General features: G+C 39.3%; 2 protein-coding genes and 1 non-coding gene across 4 annotated transcripts in view; all 3 read right to left on the reverse strand.

The window, feature by feature from the left end:
• Nucleotides 1-6843: 6843 nt before the first annotated feature.
• Trnal-caa lies at nucleotides 6844-6966 on the reverse strand. The gene is made up of 2 exons: nucleotides 6929-6966; nucleotides 6844-6888 (listed from the first exon to the last, which is right to left on the reverse strand). It is a non-coding gene; the product is annotated as a tRNA-Leu (tRNA).
• Nucleotides 6967-8012: 1046 nt separating this feature from the next.
• Nucleotides 8013-10536, reverse strand: LOC6563220 (probable low-specificity L-threonine aldolase 2). Its single transcript, XM_001989898.3, has 6 exons — nucleotides 10466-10536; nucleotides 9682-9898; nucleotides 9124-9198; nucleotides 8657-9062; nucleotides 8457-8593; nucleotides 8013-8395 (listed from the first exon to the last, which is right to left on the reverse strand). The coding sequence occupies exons 2-6, from the start codon at nucleotides 9887-9889 to the stop codon at nucleotides 8082-8084; spliced, it is 1140 nt and encodes a 379-aa protein (XP_001989934.1). The 5' UTR covers nucleotides 9890-9898; nucleotides 10466-10536; the 3' UTR covers nucleotides 8013-8081.
• A 1415-nt stretch (nucleotides 10537-11951) lies between these two features.
• LOC6563219 (extracellular serine/threonine protein CG31145) overlaps nucleotides 11952-23872 on the reverse strand; it is a 56440-nt gene continuing 44519 nt past the window's right edge. The window contains exons 8-16 of one of the 2 annotated variants that reach the window (XM_032737808.2): nucleotides 20401-20525; nucleotides 19206-19284; nucleotides 18495-18587; nucleotides 17093-17336; nucleotides 14936-14944; nucleotides 14488-14568; nucleotides 14032-14144; nucleotides 13386-13526; nucleotides 12022-13263 (exon numbers count right to left, since the gene is read on the reverse strand). In XM_032737808.2, the coding sequence (XP_032593699.1) occupies nucleotides 13065-13263; nucleotides 13386-13526; nucleotides 14032-14144; nucleotides 14488-14568; nucleotides 14936-14944; nucleotides 17093-17336; nucleotides 18495-18587; nucleotides 19206-19284; nucleotides 20401-20525 (1084 nt within the window). In that variant the 3' untranslated portion in view covers nucleotides 12022-13064. Of the gene's footprint in view, nucleotides 13264-13385; nucleotides 13527-14031; nucleotides 14145-14487; nucleotides 14569-14935; nucleotides 14945-17092; nucleotides 17337-18494; nucleotides 18588-19205; nucleotides 19285-20400; nucleotides 20526-23872 lie in introns of both variants that reach the window. The other variant, XM_043215206.1, reaches the window with a different exon arrangement.

Below are 23872 nucleotides of genomic sequence, written 5' to 3' on the forward strand. Positions count from 1 at the left end.
CACGCAGCTACCAGCCCTGGCCGGAAGTGTGCAAAAATTTATTACCAATGATTGCATAGCTGATAAATTTATTTTACCCACAACTGGAGGCGACTGGCCGACTACAAGATTGCCTAATGTTGGGTGTTGGTAATTATGACGCCGTCACTCGCCACACGTTGTGCGTGTGTGTGTGTGTGTGTGAGTAAGTGTGTGTGAGTGCGTCATGCGGAAGGTGACTAAACTGAACCAGTGCCGTAAGCAAATGTCTTTCATGTGAGCTGTATTAAATTAGTTTTTAACAGCTATGATTAATGAGCTAACTGCAAATTCTGACGTCTTAGCGCAAATGCAAAGTTTTTTGATAAGTTTTCATTGGATAAGACTCTTTGGGAATTTAATTAAATTGTACTGCAACACAGCAACAAAAACTTGCTGCTACTTTTCACATTTAGTTTCAATCTCCACACCTGATTAGACGAATGCTGTGAATCTCTCCCTGAAGATAGGTCCCGACGGGATTCAAAATATATTGGAGCATAAAAAAAGCATTTTACTTGGTGCCAGCAAATTAATTATGAAATGAAAATGTTTTATAATTTTAATTAATAATTGTGATGAACTTTGGGTTGAGATACTATCTTCGCTTTTATCGATAGTCATATATAGTGCTAAATATTGTTACTACATTCATAAGCATAAATTGTGCAAATGTATTTATACTGCAATTCGAGACCCGCTCGCCAGCTCCACAGTCGTTTTACCAATTAATGGCAAATCAATAAGTAATTTTATTGTGCAACGAAATGAAGAAAAATGGAGCACAGCAAAATAATATAATAATAAATAATGCAATGAAGCTGTGCGCATATGGAGAAGGAAATCTTGAATTATAGACAGGTTGATTTTCCTCAACATTTTATATTTACTCAATTTTTTCAATATAAATTCGATACCGCCGAGCACGTATTGTTAAGTGAGGATTGCAAGGGCAGTGGTTATGGGCATGGTATGAATTGTATAAATCAATCTCTCTGTGGAAATACATGAATGTGATTGCATATTCTCTCTATAGAAAGATTGCCGGAATTTAAAGCAAGCCATAGGCATACATAACTAATTGGTCAAACACGTCGACAGTTGAAATTTCCACCCAAAACGATAAGTTGAAAATTAAAAACCTCTACTATTTTTCAACGAAATTGTGCGGACGCTATTTCTGTGGCTGCATAGTGATGTTGGCCGCTAGGCTCGAAAAGCGTTTAGATAAACATTTAGCATGGCTATCTGGTGTACCCTGACTGTGAATGCAAACAGGAACCCGATCGACCCATTGCTAACCTCTTCTGTCATTGACATAATGGCATTGTTAGAGTACTCACTCCTGTTGCCTGAATTTTGGGCGAAATTCGAATGCGAAAGTGGCTCATAACGCCATGAATACCAGAGTAGCAATAAAAGCCAAGAGCTAACCAATTTAGTAGCCAAAATGCGGAACGCGTTTCACGGATATTTGGTGGTGCAACGTTGCTGGATGAGCACCGTAATTCACTCAGTTGAACGACTTTTTAAATCAATTTCGGCACGACTGAAGTTGCGCAATTAACCAAATCATTATTGCCTCTGGCGCCATTGCAACAACTATCATCTATTTGCAAGAGTTATGTGGCAATTATTATACCAAGAATACCACACTGCATGCAAGAAAGGAGTCCACATTTGCATACATACATACTGCATTAATTATGATACACAGAATAATAATTGTGTTGTTCATTTAAAATTCAATGGCATTGAATGCCATTAAATTCTGTGATATGCTCAGTTGACTTTAAGTCGTACGAAACCAAAGTCGACAACTAGAGATACTCCTCTGCTTTGGGAATGCCAGCATGAACTAAGATTTAATGATTCTTTCACTTAGGCAACTCAAAGTATCAAGGATGCCGGTTTATTTGTAGGGATCGGAAATTGGATTTGCACAAATGACTATTTAAGAAATAAACATATCGAACAAAACAAAGAATATGGAAAAGTTTTAGACACTGTGTCCATTAACCTTTTAAAACTTCGATATACTCTTGGCCATTGTTCGAAATGTGCCACACAACTGATAAGATTGTTGTAAAAACTTTAGCATTTCTTTGCAGCTTCGTGTCATTGTTTTGGCCCCCAACACAGTTCATTAGCATGCCACCCACTCCACCAGCAGGCAACAACAGAAAATCCAAAGCAGACATCCTCTTAAGCAATGCCATCGACAATAAGGCCGTCTTCCTCTTATCGGCTAGCCTTTATCTGGAATACATAAATTGTTGCCTAGACTCGCGTCTTCAAACTTTTTGCGGCTTGATCTGGGTGGGTGGGCGCTAATTAAGACATGCAAAATGCGGCAAGAAAGACAAATGTTTCTCTGGCACGTAAGCGCGTCAATCTATAGCTGGAGAATTTTGGGCGTGGCTATATCCCAGACAGGCAAACATTTTTCATTTGAGACTAAAACATGTTTTGTGTGAAAAAGCAGCAATTCGCCGCCTCATAAAAAATGCCAATAAAGTGATTTGTAAGAAATTCGGGAATAGGAAAATATGCTAATGCGGTGCACTTAGTCAGGGTGCCACTCAACTGAGGCAGGCGCGTAATCAACCAGGCTGGTCAGCTTATTAGCCAGCCTGTTATTTTGGCTCGTCAACTGGCCAACTCACTTCGGTATTCAAAATTTTAATAATGTCTTTATATATACAGCCCCAATACTTTGTCGGTTCATTTTTCTTTGCCTTTTTCTTTCTTGCGTGCTCTGAGTCGCACATTAAGTTTTAATGCCATATTTTATGCTAGCAAAATGTACATAAATTTATTTACTGGTCAGTCGGTTGTGGTCTAATCAAATCAAAAGGCGGACAGCTCACACTACACTTACACACACAAACACACACATACATCACAGGAGCAGCAATCCATGAATAACAAGGCAGACATGCAAAGTTTTTCGGCCAACTCAAGAGTTCAAAGCAAGCACAACTCACTCTCACACATACACACAGAAACACACAAGCACACACACACAAACACACAAGCATACACACACAAATACACACAAACACACAAGCATACACACACAAATACACACACAAATACACACACAAACACACTTACACTCACACAGTTTGTGTCAAGCATAAAAATAAGAGAAGTTGCTCATACGACGCGTTGCCGATGGTTCTTTCCCCTACAGACGCTAGCAGTGTGGCAAAGTTTCTGCTAAACACAAACAGAGAGTAAGGCAAGAATCACACAACAACACACACACACACACACACACACACACACATACACATACATTGTCGCAGTAGCAACAACAACAACAACAACAAGAATAACAGCTAAAACAAACTGAATAGTTTTTGTTACTCTTAGTGCAGCTCCCATAGGAAGTCGTTTCTAGGAAGGCGCATGTATAATTAGAGCTATGAAGCATGTCCGGTGAAGTTTGCCATTGAAATATAATAACAATGCAACAACTGCACCACCCTAACATACACATACCCATTCACATTCCAGTTGCATGCAACGTTCAACTTTGAATTGGGCAAAAAAGTTTCGCTTCCCTGCGATATTATTGCAATAGCCTTTGCTCTTGCTCTTGTTATTATTATTGTTGGTATTGGTGTTGTTGTTGTTGTTGTTCTTGTTGCTGTTGTTGTTGCTGTTGTTACTGTTACTGTTGCCGTCGACTAAATATATTTCATAGTGCAGCACAAGCCTGCATCACAAAAATTGTACATATGAATTTATGTGGCGGCTGAGTGTTCGCTTAGTTCAGGTACCAGACCAAATTTACATGCTAGGGTTACCCCGCCTGAGTTGGATTCCATCCGCAGTCCACTAACTTTTTATGCAAGCTTATCCCTTGATTTATACGATAGCAAACAGGAACGTGTATGAACGTTGTTTTTTTTTACACATTTATACGTACAAAACGAGGCAAAACAAATGAGAAATCGACAAAGAAGGCAAAAAAAATAAAGGTTCCCCTTAAAAGGTTTGCTACTTTGTGGGATAGCCATTTTTAATAATGTACATTTTTATTACAATAGTTTATAAAAGTAGCATTTATACTTGAAAATACATTTCGTAAAAGTAGAACAGTTTGGTTTCTTGTTTTTTTTTTTTGTTAGAGTTGCCCGCCTAAGGGTCGTCCCATTCATTATCCGATTTTAGAATTAGAACAACACCTTAAATTCTGTAAGCGATTCGGGCGAACCGGTTCAGACCGCATGAATTGTATTTCTGCTGCGCCCATCAAATAGTTAGTTTTGCTCCTCTCTCACTCCTGCTCACCCTTTCTCTGTCATTCGCTCTCTCTCTCTCTCTCTTTCTCTCTCTCTCTCTATCTACATTTGTGTCTTCAGACGTAAGGAAATGCAACGAAACACGCAAACTGTTTGCCCCAGCAAAGTCACAAATGTTTTTTGACTTTTTTTTCTTCTTTTTGGCACCCGTTGGATTCCAGTAGCGCCACTAGGCCAGCTGCCCTGGTGGCGCCTCCTTTGGGTGTGCCCCCGCAAGTGGCGTCAATGTTGTGCACATTACGGTTAACGCCGTTCAAGCGCGTCACAACAACGAGTAACAGAACTTTAAAGCGCAAGTTTATTGCTGAATGTAATGGCTGCCACCTGCCACCTGCCACCTGCCAGCTGCACGAACCGAGTATCGTAATATATACGACTGGTCGCCGTTGCACTTGCAATTGCCGCGTAATAATATTAAATGTCAGGTGCAATGCAGTGACACTGGCAGTTGCAATCGAAGTCGTAGCCGATAGCTAATTAAGTTGCCTCCGCAAGTTGCCCGTAAATTGCCATAAAGTATGCGCGGGGCAGTTGCCTCGATTTCTTATTCACAGATCCATCGCATTCGGTGTGGCAACACTTGGCTTTATACCAAAGAGACGTTTATTGCAATGCACTTGCACTGTGCAACCCACGTGTGCTTTATGGCATTGCCCGAGAACAGAATCGATGTGAGTCATGAACATTACATTTAGTCTGCTCCTTAAAATTACGGACAACGCGCCAACTCAGTAGCTACACTCACAAAAAAATCGCCATACATTCTTGGCATTCTTCAAAAATTGCAATTGATAAAAAACATTTCATAACAATTTTCTGTATTTCAGAATGGATTTTTACTCAAAACTGCGACTTGCATTTCAACATTAAGAAATATATTATTGGAAAATAGAAAAATGGCATTATAATTTTAAGAATAATTTTGTTTTCTTTTTTTTGTATATTTTAAATCTATTTCGAGAAACAAGAATCGTTTTCTAATTTTCTAAATTTCTTGGCGATTTTCTGTAAGTGTAGTGCAGCTGACTGATGCATACGTACCCAGAGGCAAAACGGAAGCCCAACCGACTGAATTAATGTCTTACTTAGGTTACCAATGTTCATTCGTATGAATAGGTACAAACATATGTACTTATGTACGTACATATGTATGTACAGATATTTGTATATATGTAAATATATAATATATTCTAAGATGGGCATTTGCACATTTGCCAAAGTGTGCTTGTATTTCCGACAACAACAATGCTAGTCAGTTTAGTAACTCCAGTGGTTATTGCAGGTATTCAATTGTTATATATGATTTTGATATGCAATGTGTAAAATTAACTATTGCAATTATTCGTTGAAAAACGCTGTCAATTTACGAGTCATTCAAGATATATTGCATGCTAAGAGATACTGAGATATATAAAAATATCATCCAATATTTGTACTAGTTAAATGATGTGTCATTTTTAAATCAACTTAATTTAATAAAACTCTGAGAATTTGCATTTGTTTAGCATAAGCTCACAACTAATTTGTTTGTTTTATGATATTGGCAGCAATCACGTTATGTTTATTTGAGTCAAACACACCCACACACCCAACACACACTCGCACACTCGCACACTGAGCTCTCAGTCATTCTAAGCCATACATTACTCATTTTGCTTTGTGTAATTTTCAAAATGAGTATGCATAACTTACAGGTATCCGCTCATTTGTTGCTCCTTGTAGTCCGCTCCATTTGGGGCTGGTGTCGGGCACTGTCTACCTCTCTGACTCATTCATTCATTCAATTTAATTCAATGTCTTTGGCGTTGACTAAATATGAAATTGGCTTGGCTTTATTATATGCATATTATTAACAAAAATAGAGGCGAACGAAAACATCATTAAGCACAAAATTCGTTTAATGCATATAAAACTGATAAAGCCCGCTTTTGATTTTCGCTTATTGAATCATAATTTGACGCGAAACTTTATGCAAATTTCAATTTATTTGCCACCAGCAACTCTTGTCTTATTCGTCCTTGGCTGATATCCAGGCCTATTTAGCAATATAGTTTACGACTTTATTTCATGACTATTTGTCATTACAAGTGTAACACGCCAGTGTTGGTATAATGACGAAATTGCGTTTTTAGTTCGGCTCGCCATGAAAACGGGCTTTTTTCGGTATGGGCCATACATCATATATTTTCTCCCATATAAAGCACATTAAGTCTGTAAGGTCGTGGCACGTGCCATCAAACAGCATTGTCAATAAAACTGAAGCTCCTCTTAAATAAATGACACAATAATGAACATGCTAACGACCATTAAAATGGGAAATTTGCATTAAAAATGTCCAGCTTGGTTAATAGAAACGTTATTTAATTGGAAATGTCAGGCGTGTAAATTTATAATTGAATTACTTGAATTTTACTACAACGATTGTGATCGTTAATAAATAATTAATTAAAAAACATTCATTTTGTTGATTGAATTTTCCTCTAAAATATATGAAAAATACAAAAAAAAACTTTGTCAGAAGTGGGATTCGAACCCACGCCCTCAGAGAGGACCAGAACGCTCATCGACCTTTCTACGAAAGGCAAGACTTTTATCATCTTGAGTCTGGCGCCTTAGACCGCTCGGCCATCCTGACATGAGTATCGACTGTTGCTAAATAAGAACAAGCCAAACTGAACATGAAGTTGGAGTTTTTTTTTTACGGCGATAACCGTCACGTACTCTCTCTCTCTCTTTCTCTCTCTCTCTGTCACATGCAACACAAATAAGTGCACAGGCAAACATACGTTTTCTCGCCACAACGTCAGCGTCGCATGTTTAATAGCTATTTATAGACTCGCCATGTTCTCATTCTGTTAATCGTGCTTCGAAAGTTTCGTGTGTGCTTTTGCGATTAGTTCAACTTTAATGTTGCATACTTTTTGGCACTTTAATTTTTTTTATGTTAAACATTATAAGATATAATTTTAGGCTGCATGCTCAATTTGGTAACATTAACAATATGTTTTTTAAAGTATGTCAAATAACATTTAGTGGAAGTCTTTGCGCTGATTGCAACTTTTCATCGATTGAATCGCACGGATGGACAGGACATGGACATCGACATTCAGTCTATTCAATTTCAATTTATCGAATGCTGTAGTAACATGTCTAATCTAATCTAATCTCGGTAAAATTTCAAAATATAACATTTCAATGCCGTGCCGCACAAAAGGCACTCACAAAAATGCTTGCCTCTTTGATGAAACAGTATTCAGCCAAGGAACTCAAATCTATTATATGTTGCTCGATTTGCCTCATCCTCAAAATTACATTGATAAGTACGCTTATAAATCACAAACCGGGCTCGCCGGTGAGAAGGATGCTGGCTACGGTCGAGTCGGCTCTGGAATGGGCCGCATGCCTTTACATCGACATCGATGAGCATTGCAAAATTGACAATGATTTTTTAAAAATAATTTTATTGCTTCATTCATTGGGGCATTCATGCAGACCGGCGGAATAGCAACGGCCAGCCAGAAGTCCATCAGGACTCTCTACCGGCGGCTTCTTCTTTCATGATTGGATGCATTCATGCGTGAATGTAAACGCTGCCGCGACCCACCCAAGAAGAACTAATTCGAATTTTGTCAGCTTGTCCCTTTGGTTTTTTTAATTAAATGGTCAAAAAACAAAATCTAATTATTTTCTTTCCGGCTTTATTATCAAGTCACTCTTATCAGTAAATATAATTCTGGATTGAGTCTGGGCTCAGGGCCAGCGGGCATCGTACTGCTTGATGACGTAGGAGATCTTTTTTATGGCCATCTCCACTTGATCATCATTCACCTGGTGGTAGAGCACCAGACGCATAAATTCCCAATTACGGGAACTGGCCTTCAGGACAATACCCGCTCCATTCGGGCCGGTTATGCCAGCCGTTAGCTCCTCTGGCTCAATGACAGCGAGACGATTGGCCAACTGGCTGGCAGTCAGTTTGGGCTGCTTAATCTGTATCAACAGAATGTTGGTTGCCACAGTTGGCAGATCGACGGTCACATTGGGACTGTGCAGCTTATCGATGGCTTTGCAATTTAAACAGAATGAGATTCATAAAATTGTATAGGTTTTTGAAAAGTGGCTTACCTTCTGCAATGCGCAGGGTGCGCTCATGGTCTTTTTTAATCAGGGGTACCACCTGCTGCAGGGCGACCAGACCACCCGCTGCCAAGATTCCAGCCTGCCGCATGCCACCGCCTAAGGCTTTGCGTAGTCGGTGCGCTCTACAATGTAAATAGCAGGTGGTTGGGTAAAGTTACAAATTGATTGCATCACTTATTACGTACTCTTTAATGAAATCCTTAGATCCAACCAGTACGGAGCCAACGGGCGCCGATAAGCCCTTGCTCAGGCAGACGGACACTGAGTCAAAGCCACGTGTGATACGCTCAACACTGACGTCCAAAGCAGCCGCTGCATTAAACACCCGGGCTCCATCCATGTGCAGGCCAATCCGGGCGGTGCCCACGCCCGACTCGCGCACCAGCGCCACGACCTCGTCTAGGAAGGCGAGTGGCATCACCTTGCCACCACAGATGTTTTGGGTGTTCTCCACCACAATGAGAGAGGTGACTGGCTCATGACAGTCCTCATATTGCCGTATCTTCTGCCGTAGCTCTGCCAGGCTAAAGGTGCCGTCCGGTTGGTTCCTAATTGTGGCTAATTGCACACCAGCTATGAACGAGGCACCACCTAAACGACATAATGATGCAGTTGTACAGTGTTTGATAATTAATACGCAGCCTCATCTTACCTTGTTCGTAGAGAAAGGTGTGCGACAAATCTCCCACAATTGCCTCCGAGCCACGTCGATTACAATGAACCATTACTGTAAGCAGACAGTTCAAGCAGCTGTGTAAGTTATGGCAACAACTAAAGAATTTATAGTTCATCCGCTTTTAATAAAATGGATATTCCATTAGAAATATTAATTTGAGTGGGGCATAAGCGGCAAGGAAGTTAACTTCACAATGGAGCCACTGGCACACGTCTAACGTTTGAGTATATAAAAATTAATGTTATGTTTATGGGCGTGCCCTTAACCTTTACGATTATGAGCTTGATGCATGATATGAGCGCTTTTTGCTGTTAGGTATATGTATATGCCATCTAAATAAAAAACACTGATATATATGTTAGGCTAATATTCATCAGTGAAAGAGGGCGTTTTATTTTGGTTAGGCGTCCCAGCGTCTAATTCAACCGCACTTTAAACTGGGATACATTAAGGTAGTGCCAGTCATTTTATTAAAGATGCAGGCCTTAAAATTGCTGAGCGTAATGTTATTTATGTGCCAGTCGTGCCACTCACTTGCCAGTAGATTTCCCATGGTGCCGCTGGGCACAAATAGGCCAGCCTCCTTGCCAAATATGGCCGCCGTTTTGGACTCTAGCTCAGCGATAGTGGGATCCTCGCCAAACACATCGTCGCCCACGACAGCGGTTGCCATACGTTGCCGCATCTCCGGCGTCGGCTGGGTAACGGTATCCGAGCGCAGGTCAACAATGTTGTTCGACATCTTACAGAACTGTTAAGGATTGCGCAAATTGAATATGTGACTATATATATATATATATATATATAGCATATGCATTGATTATACAAAATAGTTCCAACGAAGCAAAACAAGCGAACTGTGTTGTCTACATTAATTACATAAGCTCTGTCTACAAACTTATGTTGTTGTGTTGTCAGTGGAACACATATATGGCAGACCTGTTCTTTATAAGGAATACCGGAATTGATAAGTCTACGCCGCATGTTGAGCATTGCCTTTGGTTGACCGCAGTGCCTCAGTGCCTCTTGCAAATAAGTACTCAACTTACAACTTTATTCATAACAACTACCAAACAATAGCGAAAATCGAGACCGCTTATTTATGCATATATATATATATATATATACTTTTATATACATTTTCAAATGCTTAATTACTACTCAATTATCTTTCCAGACCACCACGTGTTTGTTTTAATAAATAACATTGATCCACCTTCCGTTGATAATAGCAATGAAACTATTTGCACAAAAATTTAAAAGTGCTTGAATTAAATCAAATGCTCATAAAATGCTAAATAAACAACAATCTACTCACAATAGGCACAAATTGATCCGGAGCAAGAACAAAAACACCGAACTTGCTTTGCTCAGCACGAGGAATAAACTGAAACGCAGCAGCTGGCAACAGCTCAAGTTATGCTCTCTGTGTACAGTAATCTCTCCAATCCCAATAAAATAATAAAATAAAAAACGACCGAAAATGAACGGCGATTAGAGCGATCAAAGCGATCCATAACAGCGTAGCAGCGACCCGAAGGCAACGAGTCCAAAATGTTGTCTATCTCACTGGATTTTGAATTTTTTTGTTTTTGTAACCTTTAGAAAATTGGACTGTTGATCAATTTTCTGACCACAACCCGCAAAATCTAAAGCAGGGTATCATTGTCTCGGCATACACAATTCTTTGTTTCCCGACGACCGCACAGCAAAAAATTCCAAGAGAATAACAAACGGTTGCGAGACCGGCGCACAGTCTGCATGCAGAGTAAACTGAGCACAACAGTTGTCAACGACTCAATAAATGTTCTTTGGGTCGCCAGCAGAGCAAAAGTCCAAAGAGCTTTAAGCACTTTTGAGAGTGATCGGCACTCTGAGTGATCGCACAGTGAAGCTTCTCGATGTTAATCGGGTCGAAACTGAAATCACAGTTATATGTTACATTCAAGGCTTCGGTTCTAAGATTTATTTATAAAATTTTTAGGACAGAGTAACGTAAATCTTAAATGAAAAAGTATTTTGTATTTCTATTAGTATGTCAAAAAACGATTTTAATGTGAATATGTTTGTCTCGATTTTCGGAAACCGTTCATTTAAATTAACAACTATTTATTAACAATCTTACTTAAGAAAATTCCATAATTAAAGAACAACATTTATTTATGTTTCTTTGGTATTTTTTAATCAATATTTCTATATTTTTGTGTAGAAATAGAATAGATAAATTTGAGAGACCAGCGTACAATCAGCATGCACAATAAATTGAGCATAATAGTTGGCAACATCTCAATTAATGTTCTCTGAGTCTCCTGCAGAGCAAAAGCCCAAAGAGCATAAGGCACTTTTGAGAGTGATCGGCACTCAGAGCAACGCACAGTGAAACTTTTTGAAGTTATTCATTATTCATTTTGCATTAAACGGAGCAAAGCTGAAATCACAGCATTTATGTTACAGTAAAGGCTTCGTTCCAAAGATTTATTAATAAATTTCATAGAATAGTGTAACGTATAACTTAAATGAAAAAGTATTTTATATTTATATTATTGTGTCGAAATAACGATTTTTATGTGAATATGTTTTGTTAATTTAATTAACACTCAGTTATTCGGAAACTTACAAAAAAAATACCTGAATTAGAGATCAATAATTAATTTCGACTCTTTGGTATTTTTAAATCAACATTTCTATATTATTGTGTGTAAGTAACGAAGCTTTCTGTAAAATATTAATATAAATTAACAACCAGTTATTCGGCTACTTACCTTCAAATTAAACACCACAATTAAAGAACAACATTTCATTACGTTTCTTTGGTATTTTTTATTCAATATTTCTGAAATTTTCACTAAAATTTTTGCTATTTCTAACATTTTTATTTCTATGTGTTTTTTTTTACTCTTCTGAATTGGCCAACAAACAAACTGTGTCACATTTAACTACATTAGGTACGATTTAAATTGTCACATTAAAAACAAACGAAATTAGCTATATCTATACTCGATAATCATAATTAGTTTTTAACAGTAGTTTTCTAACTCTTGAGGGGCATCTGCATACTCGGAAACTAATTCGACTAACCAATAAGATAAAATATAAAACACAACATGTCCTCACTGGGAGGTTGGGGAACAGTGGTCTGATAAAGCTACGTCTGATATCGATCATATTATTGTTTAATCTTATTAACTAAATTTCCAACAAATATTTGTTTTCATTTACGGGGCTGGCTATTCACCACTTGCATAAAATTTACATACATAAATATACATGTTTGTCGTTGTAAAATTTATGAAAAAATTATAAATAAATATTTAGCAAATAGTTTTTAGTTTTTGTTATAGTCTTTTCAAGAAGTTTCACTCTTGCGCAATGTAAGTATAATTTAGATTTGCTCTTAGAATCAATTTAAGTTGAAGTACTTTTGCACATCACTGTGCATTGCGTACATGGTGTTTGTTTTGTTTTTTTGGCACCCACTGTGGTTTATGGTAGTAATATAATTGTAGTCGTAATTGTAATTTAGCTGCTCTGGAAGTGTGTGTTATGTAGGGTTATGTGCCGTGTGTCGAAGGTACTTGATTTTATATCAGACCACATAACGATTCGATTCCATCTATAAGCTAACCTGTTTACATAGTACATACTAAACAAAATTAACCAAAAAAATGTACGGGATGCATAGTTGTTGCACATTGTTCTGTTTTGTTTCCCTTAGTTAATGTTTTGTTTTTGTTTGTTTCTTTTTTCTTTTATCTTTTTTTTTTGGTATGTGCAGACGAGTCTGCAAGGATATCGCTGGGCAGCACGGCCTTTTACAAAGGTCCCTGTCGCGATCTCAACTCTTACAGCTAAACAGTACACAAGACACGCAAACTAGTAGCTAAATTTAGACTCTAACTCTGCTTTGGGGCTTAGCGCTATGACGAAACATCTGTTTCGGACCCATCAAGTTCGCCCGGGGGATTTCGTTTAATACAATCCCGTATGCTTTGTAAAATGACGCCAACTCGTCGATCAAGCGCCTCCAGATGCGGCTGCCAGAGCACCGGATTGACGGGATCCACGTTCAGCGATTCGCTCATTATCACCGAAAGTGGCTTGGGCCCGTTGTGAAATCTGCGAAAGAGCAAACAGGCACAATAACAGTAATCAAGTATTAAGTGGCAAGTGGCAAGTGGTATATGTTATCTATTTGTATCTATCTCTATATATATGTATATGTATACATATCTACTCACTCTAGCAGCTTGATGAGCGTCGCCTTGCGTATCAGGCAGCATTGCAGCACTGGCGCCAATATGGAGAGCTCATCGTGAAAGGGACGCCCAAATCCACGTCCATGGTCCAAGTGAAGTGGGAAAGTCTCGTTGCCATAGATTCTATAATGATAGAGCAAAAGAATTACTGTGAAGTGATACATACACCCCGTGCATAAGCATAATTGCCTGCGAATGTGATTAGAGTCTAACAACAAGGATTGGCTTTGGTGCTGTCACAATACCAACAATTACTTCGCAAATGCTCATTTGAATAGCAACACCATATTCAGGGCATGCCACCTGGCTGCCAACGGATGTGGCATGTGGATGCGAGTCTGTTGCCGTCTGACTTCTTTAGCTGGAAACAGATTTGGTTCGCCATTTGCAGTCTGCATAAAAATATCTTTCCGAGACATTTGCTGCTGTCGTTGAGCATTTCAAATGCTGCCAAATATGGGCGCTGAGACCGCAGCAGCTGCATCATTAAAGCTCACATGCTCACATGCAGCCACATGGTAGGCATGAAGCCAACAACGCCATTTATGCGGAAATAAACCAATCCAGCTTGCCAAAAATTCGTTTTATGCACACTCATCCAGTCGCATGTGGACCAATCAATACTCACTTGAACGTCTCGTAATGATGACGATCCATGTTGCCGGTAAGAAAATCAAAGACAGACATATCCATAAGGTCCAGCAGACGGCGACCTTCATCGTAGGGTGGAATATCGCGAACCTGTGTTAAAAATCAAATGCGAGATTAAGCTGCAGTCGAGCGGTAGAAGAGGAGAAACATAAGAATTGTTGCTGTCTATGCAGACTTAATTAAGTCAGTGGCGATTGCTGGAAGCACAATTGCTTTAGCCGTAGTAACAAATAAAAACATTTGCATTCCACTCGAGCTAAAATGCAAATTAAGTTAAAATAACCGCAGCAGGAAGGAGCTGCAGACAAAAGCATACCGAACACAATCGGAACGGGAATGAAAATAGCACACAAAATTGGGGTAAGTAAAAGACGACTGTCTTTCTCCAAATAAGTAAGTAGCTGGCTTGCTGCTCTGCGACTCGTTTACTTACCAGAGCACAATAATTGGCATCTGTCTCCCACTGAGCCTTCTTGCGTTTGTGATAGGAACGTCGCCAAGGATGTCGCCAGAGCTGTAGGAGAGGAAACGGCGGGAATGAAATACAAAATCAATATCAATTTGAGTGGCACAATGTATAAAATCTAAAGCTGCTGAGTAGCATTAATATGCTACGGGTGCGCGGCGGTTGGGCTTCAGCTTAAAACATTTATTTCTCATTTTGCAATACGACAATATTATTTTTGTATTTTTTCTGCTCTTCTTCGGTTTTTTTTTCGCTTTATCTGCTCATTTTCATTTGCAGGGCGCAGCACTAGCAGCGAAATTAAATTATTTGCCAGGCAGCCAAGAAATGTAATAAAACTTTATCTAGAATTTTGTGGGGGCTGCTCGACGGCATTCAGTCCGGACCCCCAACAACCCCAACAACCGCAACTTACCTTGCGTCCCTATGCAAGTGGCAATGTCAAAGCGCGCATTTTGGTAGAGCGAAGAATTTTAGGATCGGGGACGTAACAACAACAACAACGCAGTAACCAAAAATATGTAGAAAGATTAAAAAATATAACAAAAAAATGGTTCAGATAAAAATCATAATAATAAAAGCAGTGCGCTTTCACCGTTGCGTGGGCGTAAATGGGCGCGCCAACTATGTGTAATGACCGGAAGTGCGCGCAAACCGCAAAATGCAGTAGGCGGCGTTGAGGCAAATAGAAAGCGGCAAGCAAGCAACAAAAAAAAAAGAAAAAATTCTGCAGTAGGAGCAAAGAGCAAACACAAAGCCAACACGTAAAAGTTAGGTAAGTTAACGGCAACATGGCTACGATGGGCGAAGGATTGTTTGCATATAAAGCAGGCCAGCCCATAAACTGCATAAATCAAGCGAAATTAAATTTCCACAAAAAGACAAGAGCGTGCAGAAGAAGCGCTGAAAAAATGAGTGCAGAATGTGGCAAATATGAGTACAAAGCAAGCATTTCGAGCATTTTTGTTGGCCTTGCAGTACCTTAATTGCTTTCGAGAAATCCATGAAATAATGCACGGGTGAAAGTTTCTTAACACCAATTTAAATAAATTACGCAAATTGTACAAACATGATCAGTGTGGAATATGAAGAACAAGAGATGAACTGAAGACAACATTTTTCGAAATTTGTCTTGCAATACCAAATGGCTTAAGTGAATTCGCTCAGCGAGCTTCTAGCTAACATTTTAATTGCATCCTGCAAACATCTAAAGGTGTCAGTGGGTTAGAAACTGTATATACATTTTCCGGCGTCATCCCACTCAGTCCGTCCTGCTTTTATTCACGTAAAGCAATTAACAAGCGTGCAAATCAAATTTGTGCCATAATTAAAACTCTTTCCAGTTATAAAATTGTTTGTTATTTTCTTTAGACGGCTGCCCCAGCGTAAATTATAAGAAGTGAATAAAAAGCAAGAGCAACAATAATAATATGAACCCCTTGCACACTGTTACTCTAAAAGTGGTACTAAAGAAAAATGATCTCCTGTGCATAATTTACAGTTTTGCCTAACGCTAAATCTCAAGAATATACTCAAACATTTTCTACTTGTTAACGGTTACGAAGGCAAGCCGAAAACAAGCAAAAATAAAATAAACAAAATTATTCCTTTGAGGCGTAAGCCAAAAATACGAAAAAATAGAAAAATGTTTCAGCTGCGGCAAATCTGTTGGCAAAATGGTAAGGGACATGGTCAAAGAGATATAAACCCTTCCTAACCACGCTGCTGATATTAAGGGTAAGCTGGTCACGGGTTCGGGTTTTTTTTTTGTTTTTTTTGGTTTATCCTTTAAATTTTTTGCGTTTAAAGGCCGTTGCCGTTGCCGCTGCCGCTGCTGCCATCCGCTGTCGTTAGCCACCCTTTTGATAGAGTGTACTCTGAAATTTATAACCGTCCGTTTGGGGTTCAGCATTTATATTTTATTTTGCGCTGAAGAACTGATACAATATTTTTGTTCTTAAGTGCCAGGCGGCATACTGAATGAATGCACGATTTTTGCCGAGTACCGAGGCAAACACAGGATACAAACCAAAAAAAATAAAATAAATAATATGCAAATGTAATGCGAGCCTGGTAATGAAGCTTGCGAATGGCAGCCACGCAACTAACTAGTTAAATTCTACCATTTATCTTTTTGTCGAGTTACTACTCGGGCTGTGCTACTCTCTCCCATTGAGTCATTTAGTTCAAACCAGAGCTTATAGAGCTTATTTTAGGTAACGCTGTCTGGGGCAGCTTACCTGTTGCGTACCAGCTTAGTTCCATCTATGTATATACATTTATAAGCACATGCTTAGTAAATTATGTGATTTGTTATTTAGTTTGGCCAAGCGCACGAATTTAGTAATGAAAGCGGCAAACTCGAGCGGGCGGAGAAAATAAATTGTAATCTGGCGCTAAGTTGAAAGTTGCCATGCATCAATCAACACTCCGGCGCACAAACCACAGAAGCCACTACTTACTCTATGTATCGTATATGAGTCCCATATGTGTATTAGTGTAGAGGGGGTGTGAGTGTGAGTGCGTGCGTGTGTTAATTGTTGAGAGTTGTGCTGTGGATGTGCTGACCTACCTTACGATTGGAGGACTCGAAGCTGGGCAGAAAGGCGGCGAAGGAGCCCTCGAGCATGTCCGGATTGCCGCAAATGGCATGCGAGGTGTCACAGTAGTACGAACACTTGCCATGGAAACATAAATTCAACGATGGTGAAACAAAGAATGTCTTCAATAAATTTTCGTCGGCCATTTGATAAATTTCGGTTGTAATGTTCAATGTGCGCCCTGCCACGGGCATTGCACGACGAAAACCCAGGACTCTGCAAACAGAAATAAAATAAGCGTTGGGCACTCAGCGAGATATAAACGGTAAATAAACTGCCAAAAAAAAAAAAATATAACAAAAATAAACAATACTTATTGCAGGAGTGCGTGAGCAAAGCAAACAAATTATCTGGCGGACGAAAGTCGACATTGAAATACTCTTTACGGATTAATTGCGTCGGAGCAGCGAAATCTGTATTTTGTCTCGACTTAGCTTGAGCATTTTCTTGTAACTATTTTATTCGATTGAATAACAGCCGAGCACAAATTCCATTTCAAACGGAGGTCCACTGGAGTAGAGCATATAATAAATGTTTTTACAATTAACTGGCAGGCACAGCAGAAATATGTGTCTGGCGAAACTGAACTGCTTGGCAACATGAAATATGTTCAGTGTCTAGTAAGTGTCGCATCAGATAATCAGTGAAATGCCGTTAGTTGAACGCCATTTAATTACTGTGTGACCAACAATTTTGTCTCTTCGAAATTCACGAAACATTCATTTGCTTGGACTGCGATGCCAATAGAAAAGAACCTAGGGCATCTTGTGGGAAACAGCGACAAATCAACTTGAATGTAGTTCAAACATAATTAACCATTTTAAGGTAGTATGTGAGTATTAAAGATTTATTCCACAGTAACTCCACCTCTCAAAGGATATGTGAACGCTCAACCGAAATGTTGCTTGGCCATCATAAATAGTAACATAAATAAACTTGGCTTTTTGGTTTCCCTTTAACTCTATGCAAATTAGCTTAAGCTTTTAATCAGACCGAAGCAGGCTGGTTTTATAAATGATTTGACAAAAGTATCATATGAACCATAACATCCAAGTAGAGTTTATAGCTGCAGCTCAAAGTCTCTGCTGATTGAGTAATAAAATAAAAAAATAAATAAAGTAAATAATATTTAAATAATAAAAACTTGCTGATATATGCATCTATAGCGTTGTATATCATTCTTGCATTGTAACAATTGCAAAAATATTTACGTTCAAATTGGTAAATGTAATTAAAAATGAAATTTAAAATAAATATTCGTTAAATATGCGAGCTATGCAATGATTTTTATTGCATAAATTGCAACTGCATTTTTTATACAGTTCACTGCATTCTTAAACGACATTTGCCCGGAGTGGGGTGTGGCGAACTCACCTGTCCAAATGGAAGGCAGCAATCTCAGCATTGTGACGCTCATAGTCTGTAAAGTAGAAATGATTGGGCAACGTTTGCTGCTCCCTCGGAAACCTGAAAAAAAAAAAACAAAAAAGAAAGATAAACAAAAAATGAGATCGTAGTATAATGAATTGAATTTAAAGTGCGGGCGCCAGTTGAGTGCATTTTGCATTCGCAACGAGGTGAGTGTAGAAATTCAGGAGCGGACCACAGGACGATTGGATGGATGAATGGATGGGCGGAATTGGGCGGATGGCCGGCGTGGTTACTTGATTGCTGTATGCCAGCTTAATTACTTACACTGCGACACCGCAGCGTAATTCAAAAAACGTTTCATTTAAATTGCAAATGAAGAACATTAAAAGGACACTTTACACTTTACTTTGTCAACTGCAGCGTTTCTGCGGGTTGTGAACTGGGTCTGGATCGCGAAAACTGGCCAAGCGCTGCGCTTAAATCCCATTATAAAATGGCGTTTAAATGCTTCAAGTGCCAGGTACTGAACTCCAAATGCAGTCCAATTTATGAGCATTGCAGTCCATGAATTTCATTGAAACGCCCATTTGCTGGCCACAGAAAAGTCAGCAATGGTAAATTATATTTACTCAGGACGAATGTGGTGAATTTCATAATTATTAATTTTCTTTTTGCTTAACCGCTTAATGAGGTATTTGTGCTTATAGAACTTACCGCATAGGCTTCATTAAAGCCTTGATGTCATTCGGATACTCAATAATCAGCTTCAGCTGGGTGCCGCCCTCCTTTTGCACTATGGGAAATGTGGAAAAGAGCAGAGAAAAGACAATTAAATCAGTTAAGTGAAGCAAAAATGCGAATACTTGAATTTAATTAATGCATAAAAGGTTGCTGTGCACAATTTTCGCCTCGTTGCTCAAGATATTTTCGACCACAAGAAAAAAAAAGGGGAAAAGCAAGTGGTTATCTCAGATGTGGCAATTACTGAGATTGCATTGAACGAAAGTGTATGCACAAATAACACTTTCTTAAATTAATATTTAAATGTATATGACTCACTCAAATATTTCGCATTCGTAAAGTGACCGCAATGAACAAAACTTTTCTATCGTTTCTGTCTGGCTGACATTAGACATGTAAACATTTATATGCATATCAAAACCATATTTTCTTGGTATATATTTTAGCTGCGTACACCACAAATATATTTAAAATTTAAATCATGTTATGTAAATGTGACTTTTTTGTTGTTGAGTTATTACATAAATTTAAATATTTATACACTGTGCTCGCTAAATAAATAAGTGTTTGATGCCATAGAGGTTGTAAACTGATTATATGAATATCTTTACATAAATGATTAATAATAATTGCTCAAACAGTTAATTGGCTAAAAGGTAACATGGTTAAAATTTGACAGAGTGCACTTTTGCTGTTCAGCGTATGCGTAATAAAACTTTGTTCAGCTCGTATAAGAGACATTGTTGTATTTGTTGTCGTTGTTGTGGCTGTTGGCGCCAAGAGCGGGGAAATGAATTTTGCAATTTGTCTTGCACATTTTGCATTTTAATGTTGTTTCTTGTGTTTTGTGCGCCTGTTCAAAAGTTTATTATTAATAAATTCGGGCCATAGTAAACTTTCAAATGAAAATAGTTTTGCCTGCCACCTTGGCGACTCTCAATAATCCGAGCAAGTTCTGTGCCGCTTCCTTGCATAATTAAGTTAAATGTGCAGCCAACCAAAGGGCGAATAAGTTTACAAAAGGGTTTTAACCAAAATGCTGGCACGGCAAGTGCTCGAGTATTTATGGCTTTACAATGGCTTCAGTTGCTGCTGACTCTGAATTTGTGTGTTGAGTTGCAGCAGTAAGTGTATACATATTTACAGTTATAGTTGTAGTTGTACTTACCCACATGCTGTATTGGCAGCTTGATCATGTCACGTAGCACCGCATCGACTAGTGTATCCTGCTCGCTGTAGAGCTCCTTCTTTGTAATGCGCAATTGGAAGCGCTCCAAATTGCTGGCGTTTGCTCTGCAACGAAACCAAGATAGTAAAAGAAAGTTTAGCCAGCTGTCGTTCCATGAGCATACAGGCAGAAAATCAGCCAACTTGGGGATTACAGCGGATGCGTTCATAAGTATGCAACGAGAATGCTTTTGGCCAAATACACACTAGTATCAACTTGCCGACATGATTGTCACATTGATTTGTCAAAGCAGTCGCCATCCTTTCATCCTGCAGGCTGCAGGCTGCTGGCAGCCTGCAGCTGTTGCAGGAAATCTCTCCACATTCATTCTCCGAATTGTTGCCATGTCAATTTGAGTTTCAAATGCATTCTTCCTACCTCTGAATCAATTGAAAAATCGACATAAAAAACGTACACGCATTTTTTCGCTGTAATCTTGGCAACCTTAAAAGTACCATTCTCTTTGTAGCACATTACTCGGCTTTACCATCTCAGTTGTCGGTGGACAGTAAAAAAAATGGAGCAGAATGCATTGCTGCCATATGTGCACAGTCTTTGCTTTCTACCATTGCATTAAAATTCCTTTCCCTCTCTCTCTCTGCTTGTTTGCGATTTTGTCTTTGGGCATTCGCATTTGAAACAGTTTATTTAAGCAGTTTTTGCAATTTTCCTTTACGTCGCTGACTAAGCATTAAATCGGATTGAAAATTGCAGCTTAAATGCGCCGCAAACTTTTTAAGCGAAATAGCTGTTGCATACTTTCTGGCTGAGGAAATTGAACTGCTAACAATATGCACCGCAAATTATCAACAACAAAATGGGGAAATAAATAAATTCGATAGAAAACCAGTGGATGACAAATTAAATTGTTGAAATTTGTAGCCTCGCAACTGCTGTTGGTCAAGTTGCCAGCTGCAAATCTCGCCAAAGGACTGTCAGTTCACAGCATGAGCAATGGCAAATGTCTGTGGTATTGTTTGCCATGTTTATCAAGATAATGTAGTAGTCACAATCCGCCTAACTCTATCCAAGCAGGCACATAGCTTGCCAGCTTGACTGCACTCACATTACTCTCTCTTCCTTTCTCTCTCTCTCTCTCTCTCTCCCTGTCTCTCTGTTTCTCTGTCTTTCAAAAATCTCCTCTTTCTCTTTATCTTTGTCATTGCCGTTACTGCCACTACAATGATTGCCGTTCTTGTCTGTTTGGCCGGGTGGTTAGCTAACTGGCTGGCTGCTGTCAGCCCAGAGTCATCTAAGTGCTTTTGCTCTTGTTGGAATCCTTTTCATAATTTGCTTGATGACGGCTGTGATACGCAGGCAATGCTTTAAGACTGCTTCCTGCCGTCGCCGTACGTTGTTTGCGTAACTTTGGTCGCCCCTTGCTTCAGGTGGCAGGAAGGAAACAAGTGTCTAACATCCCAACCCCCTTTGTGCAACGACCGGCACAAAATGACTTTCAATATTTTAACTTTTTATGGAAATGGCGACAACTTCCTGACTACCTGGACTGACTTCCACTGGACGTGCTGAGCGTATGCACAGAGTTCAGTTGAAAGGTTCTGATAAATGTGCGAACTGCATGCGGCTTATTAAAGCGTCTGAATGGGCTGCAATTAAAAGCAGTTGAATGGCTGCTTCTTCTTGGCAGCAGCTGCCAATTGTCATGAAATGCCCAAGAAATTGACGAGGGTTCAGGCTGGGGTCACAGACGCAGCTGCTAAGTGCGGTCCACTGTCAGCAACCACAGTTCATTCCAGCCAGGATCGACAGTCGCCACCGTAGCGACATTGAGTCCAATTTTCGTGCATGTTCATTTGTCAAATGCCACTGGGGCCAATAAGGTGGCGAGGAGGTGGCTGGAGAGCGGCGTAATTGATGAAGCAGCTCGCTTAGACGTTGACTAATAACGAGATACTGTCCAGCAGGCAATATGTTGATTTGGCGGCTTGTTAATGTATTTTGTCAATGGCTTAAAGCTTTTGCTTATGTAGTACCACATTTGTTATATGCCACTCCTGATCAAATCCCTTTATAATTGAGTTACGCAGAAAAGTTGCAGCCTGTCTGCAACAAGAGATGAATTAGTTCAGAACTATGCCAAACTGAATGTGACACATTGTGCGACCAGACACATCCACATGGGATAACCATTTTTTGCACAACCTAACGCAATGTCAGCTATTCCAAGCGTTGACAGGAAGCAAACTTTAAATAATTTTTTTTATATTGACAGTCTGATTGCTGTTTACTTCATCCGGACGAGAGAAACGCTGACAAAAAATTATGGCAAAGTGATTTAATGTAATTTTAGCGAAAATTATTTATACATTAATAAAAAGTACAAAATAATTTAAACAATGGCAACTTATGAACTTCATCGCGCTCTGTTGAGCCGGGCAAAAGTCTAACTTTTTATGATGTTTTAATTTTGTTTTTATCAATATTCGAGCTAAATTAACCAGAAACAAAACTTATCTAAACAAAGTTTACCTTTTTTATTGAGCTCTAAAGGGTTTATTCATTCATTCATTGAAACAATCGGTATGCCTTGAGCTTATACCACTTAGATTTAACAACAATTTTAATTTGTATATATAAATCGATGGATTTTTTAACAGAACTAGTCTCAATTTCCAATCTTACAATTGAGAACCTTTAATTTTTGTGCAACTCCTCCGGTCGACCAATTCGATTAAAGTGTACAGAATATAGATATCACTTGGACTGTATGTTTTCGGGTCTCTTTTTGATATTGTCAACGTTTTCCCATTTACCTCAAATAGGTCTAAGTACTGCTATCAACTGGCATGTCCCGGGGCGTTTCCAGTTCTTTGCTCAGCCCAAGTCTGTTCCATAATTGGTTCAGCATGGGAAAATGCCAGTAAAGTTGGCCATCGTCGATTGTGTTTGCAGCTGCGCTCGTTCGCAGTCGCAGCCATTGCCGCAGCCAGTTTCATAGCTTCGCCATATGCAAAGAAAGTGTAAAACTTTGTGCGTGCAAAATTGTGGCAGGCAGACAACCCAACAACGCAACCGCTGCTGAGATTCCAGCGGCAACGGCAACGGGCAACGGCCACACACACTTTGAACAGAGTTGCGAATATAACGCAGAAAAACGAAAATTAAACTTATATTGTTGCGTTTGCCAGGCTTCCAGGATAAACTTCAGTTGCGACAAGAGAGCGAACATTAAAACCAGTGACTGCCAACCAGCTGCAGCTGCGCCACCACAACTGAATAAGGAGCAGCCAGCAGACAGCAACCAGCATCCATGATAGCTGGCAAAATGTCAGCGCACATTAGTTTTACACACTCGCCGACATTGGGCATAGTCTTTTATTACGACGCGTCTGGGGCAAACCGCATCGCCATCCGCAGTCCGATGCGAATCGGGCTAACAGCTGCTGCTTAG

Source organism: Drosophila grimshawi, unplaced genomic scaffold (assembly GCF_018153295.1).
Source record: "Drosophila grimshawi isolate 15287-2541.00 unplaced genomic scaffold, ASM1815329v1 contig_311, whole genome shotgun sequence".
Classification (NCBI taxonomy): Eukaryota; Metazoa; Arthropoda; class Insecta; order Diptera; family Drosophilidae; genus Drosophila; species Drosophila grimshawi.

What these genes read in the sequence shown, in the direction of transcription:
- LOC6563220 (XM_001989898.3), bottom strand. Translation starts at nt 9,889, where the DNA reads ATGTCGAACAACATTGTTGACCTGCGCTCGGATACCGTTACCCAGCCG. An exon ending in TCTAAGGATTTCATTAAAGA is followed by an intron (nt 8,594 to 8,656) that starts GTACGTAATAAG and finishes TTTACATTGTAG; the next exon opens with AGCGCACCGACTACGCAAAG. An exon ending in CACCCTGCGCATTGCAGAAG is followed by an intron (nt 8,396 to 8,456) that starts GTAAGCCACTTT and finishes TAAATTGCAAAG; the next exon opens with CCATCGATAAGCTGCACAGT.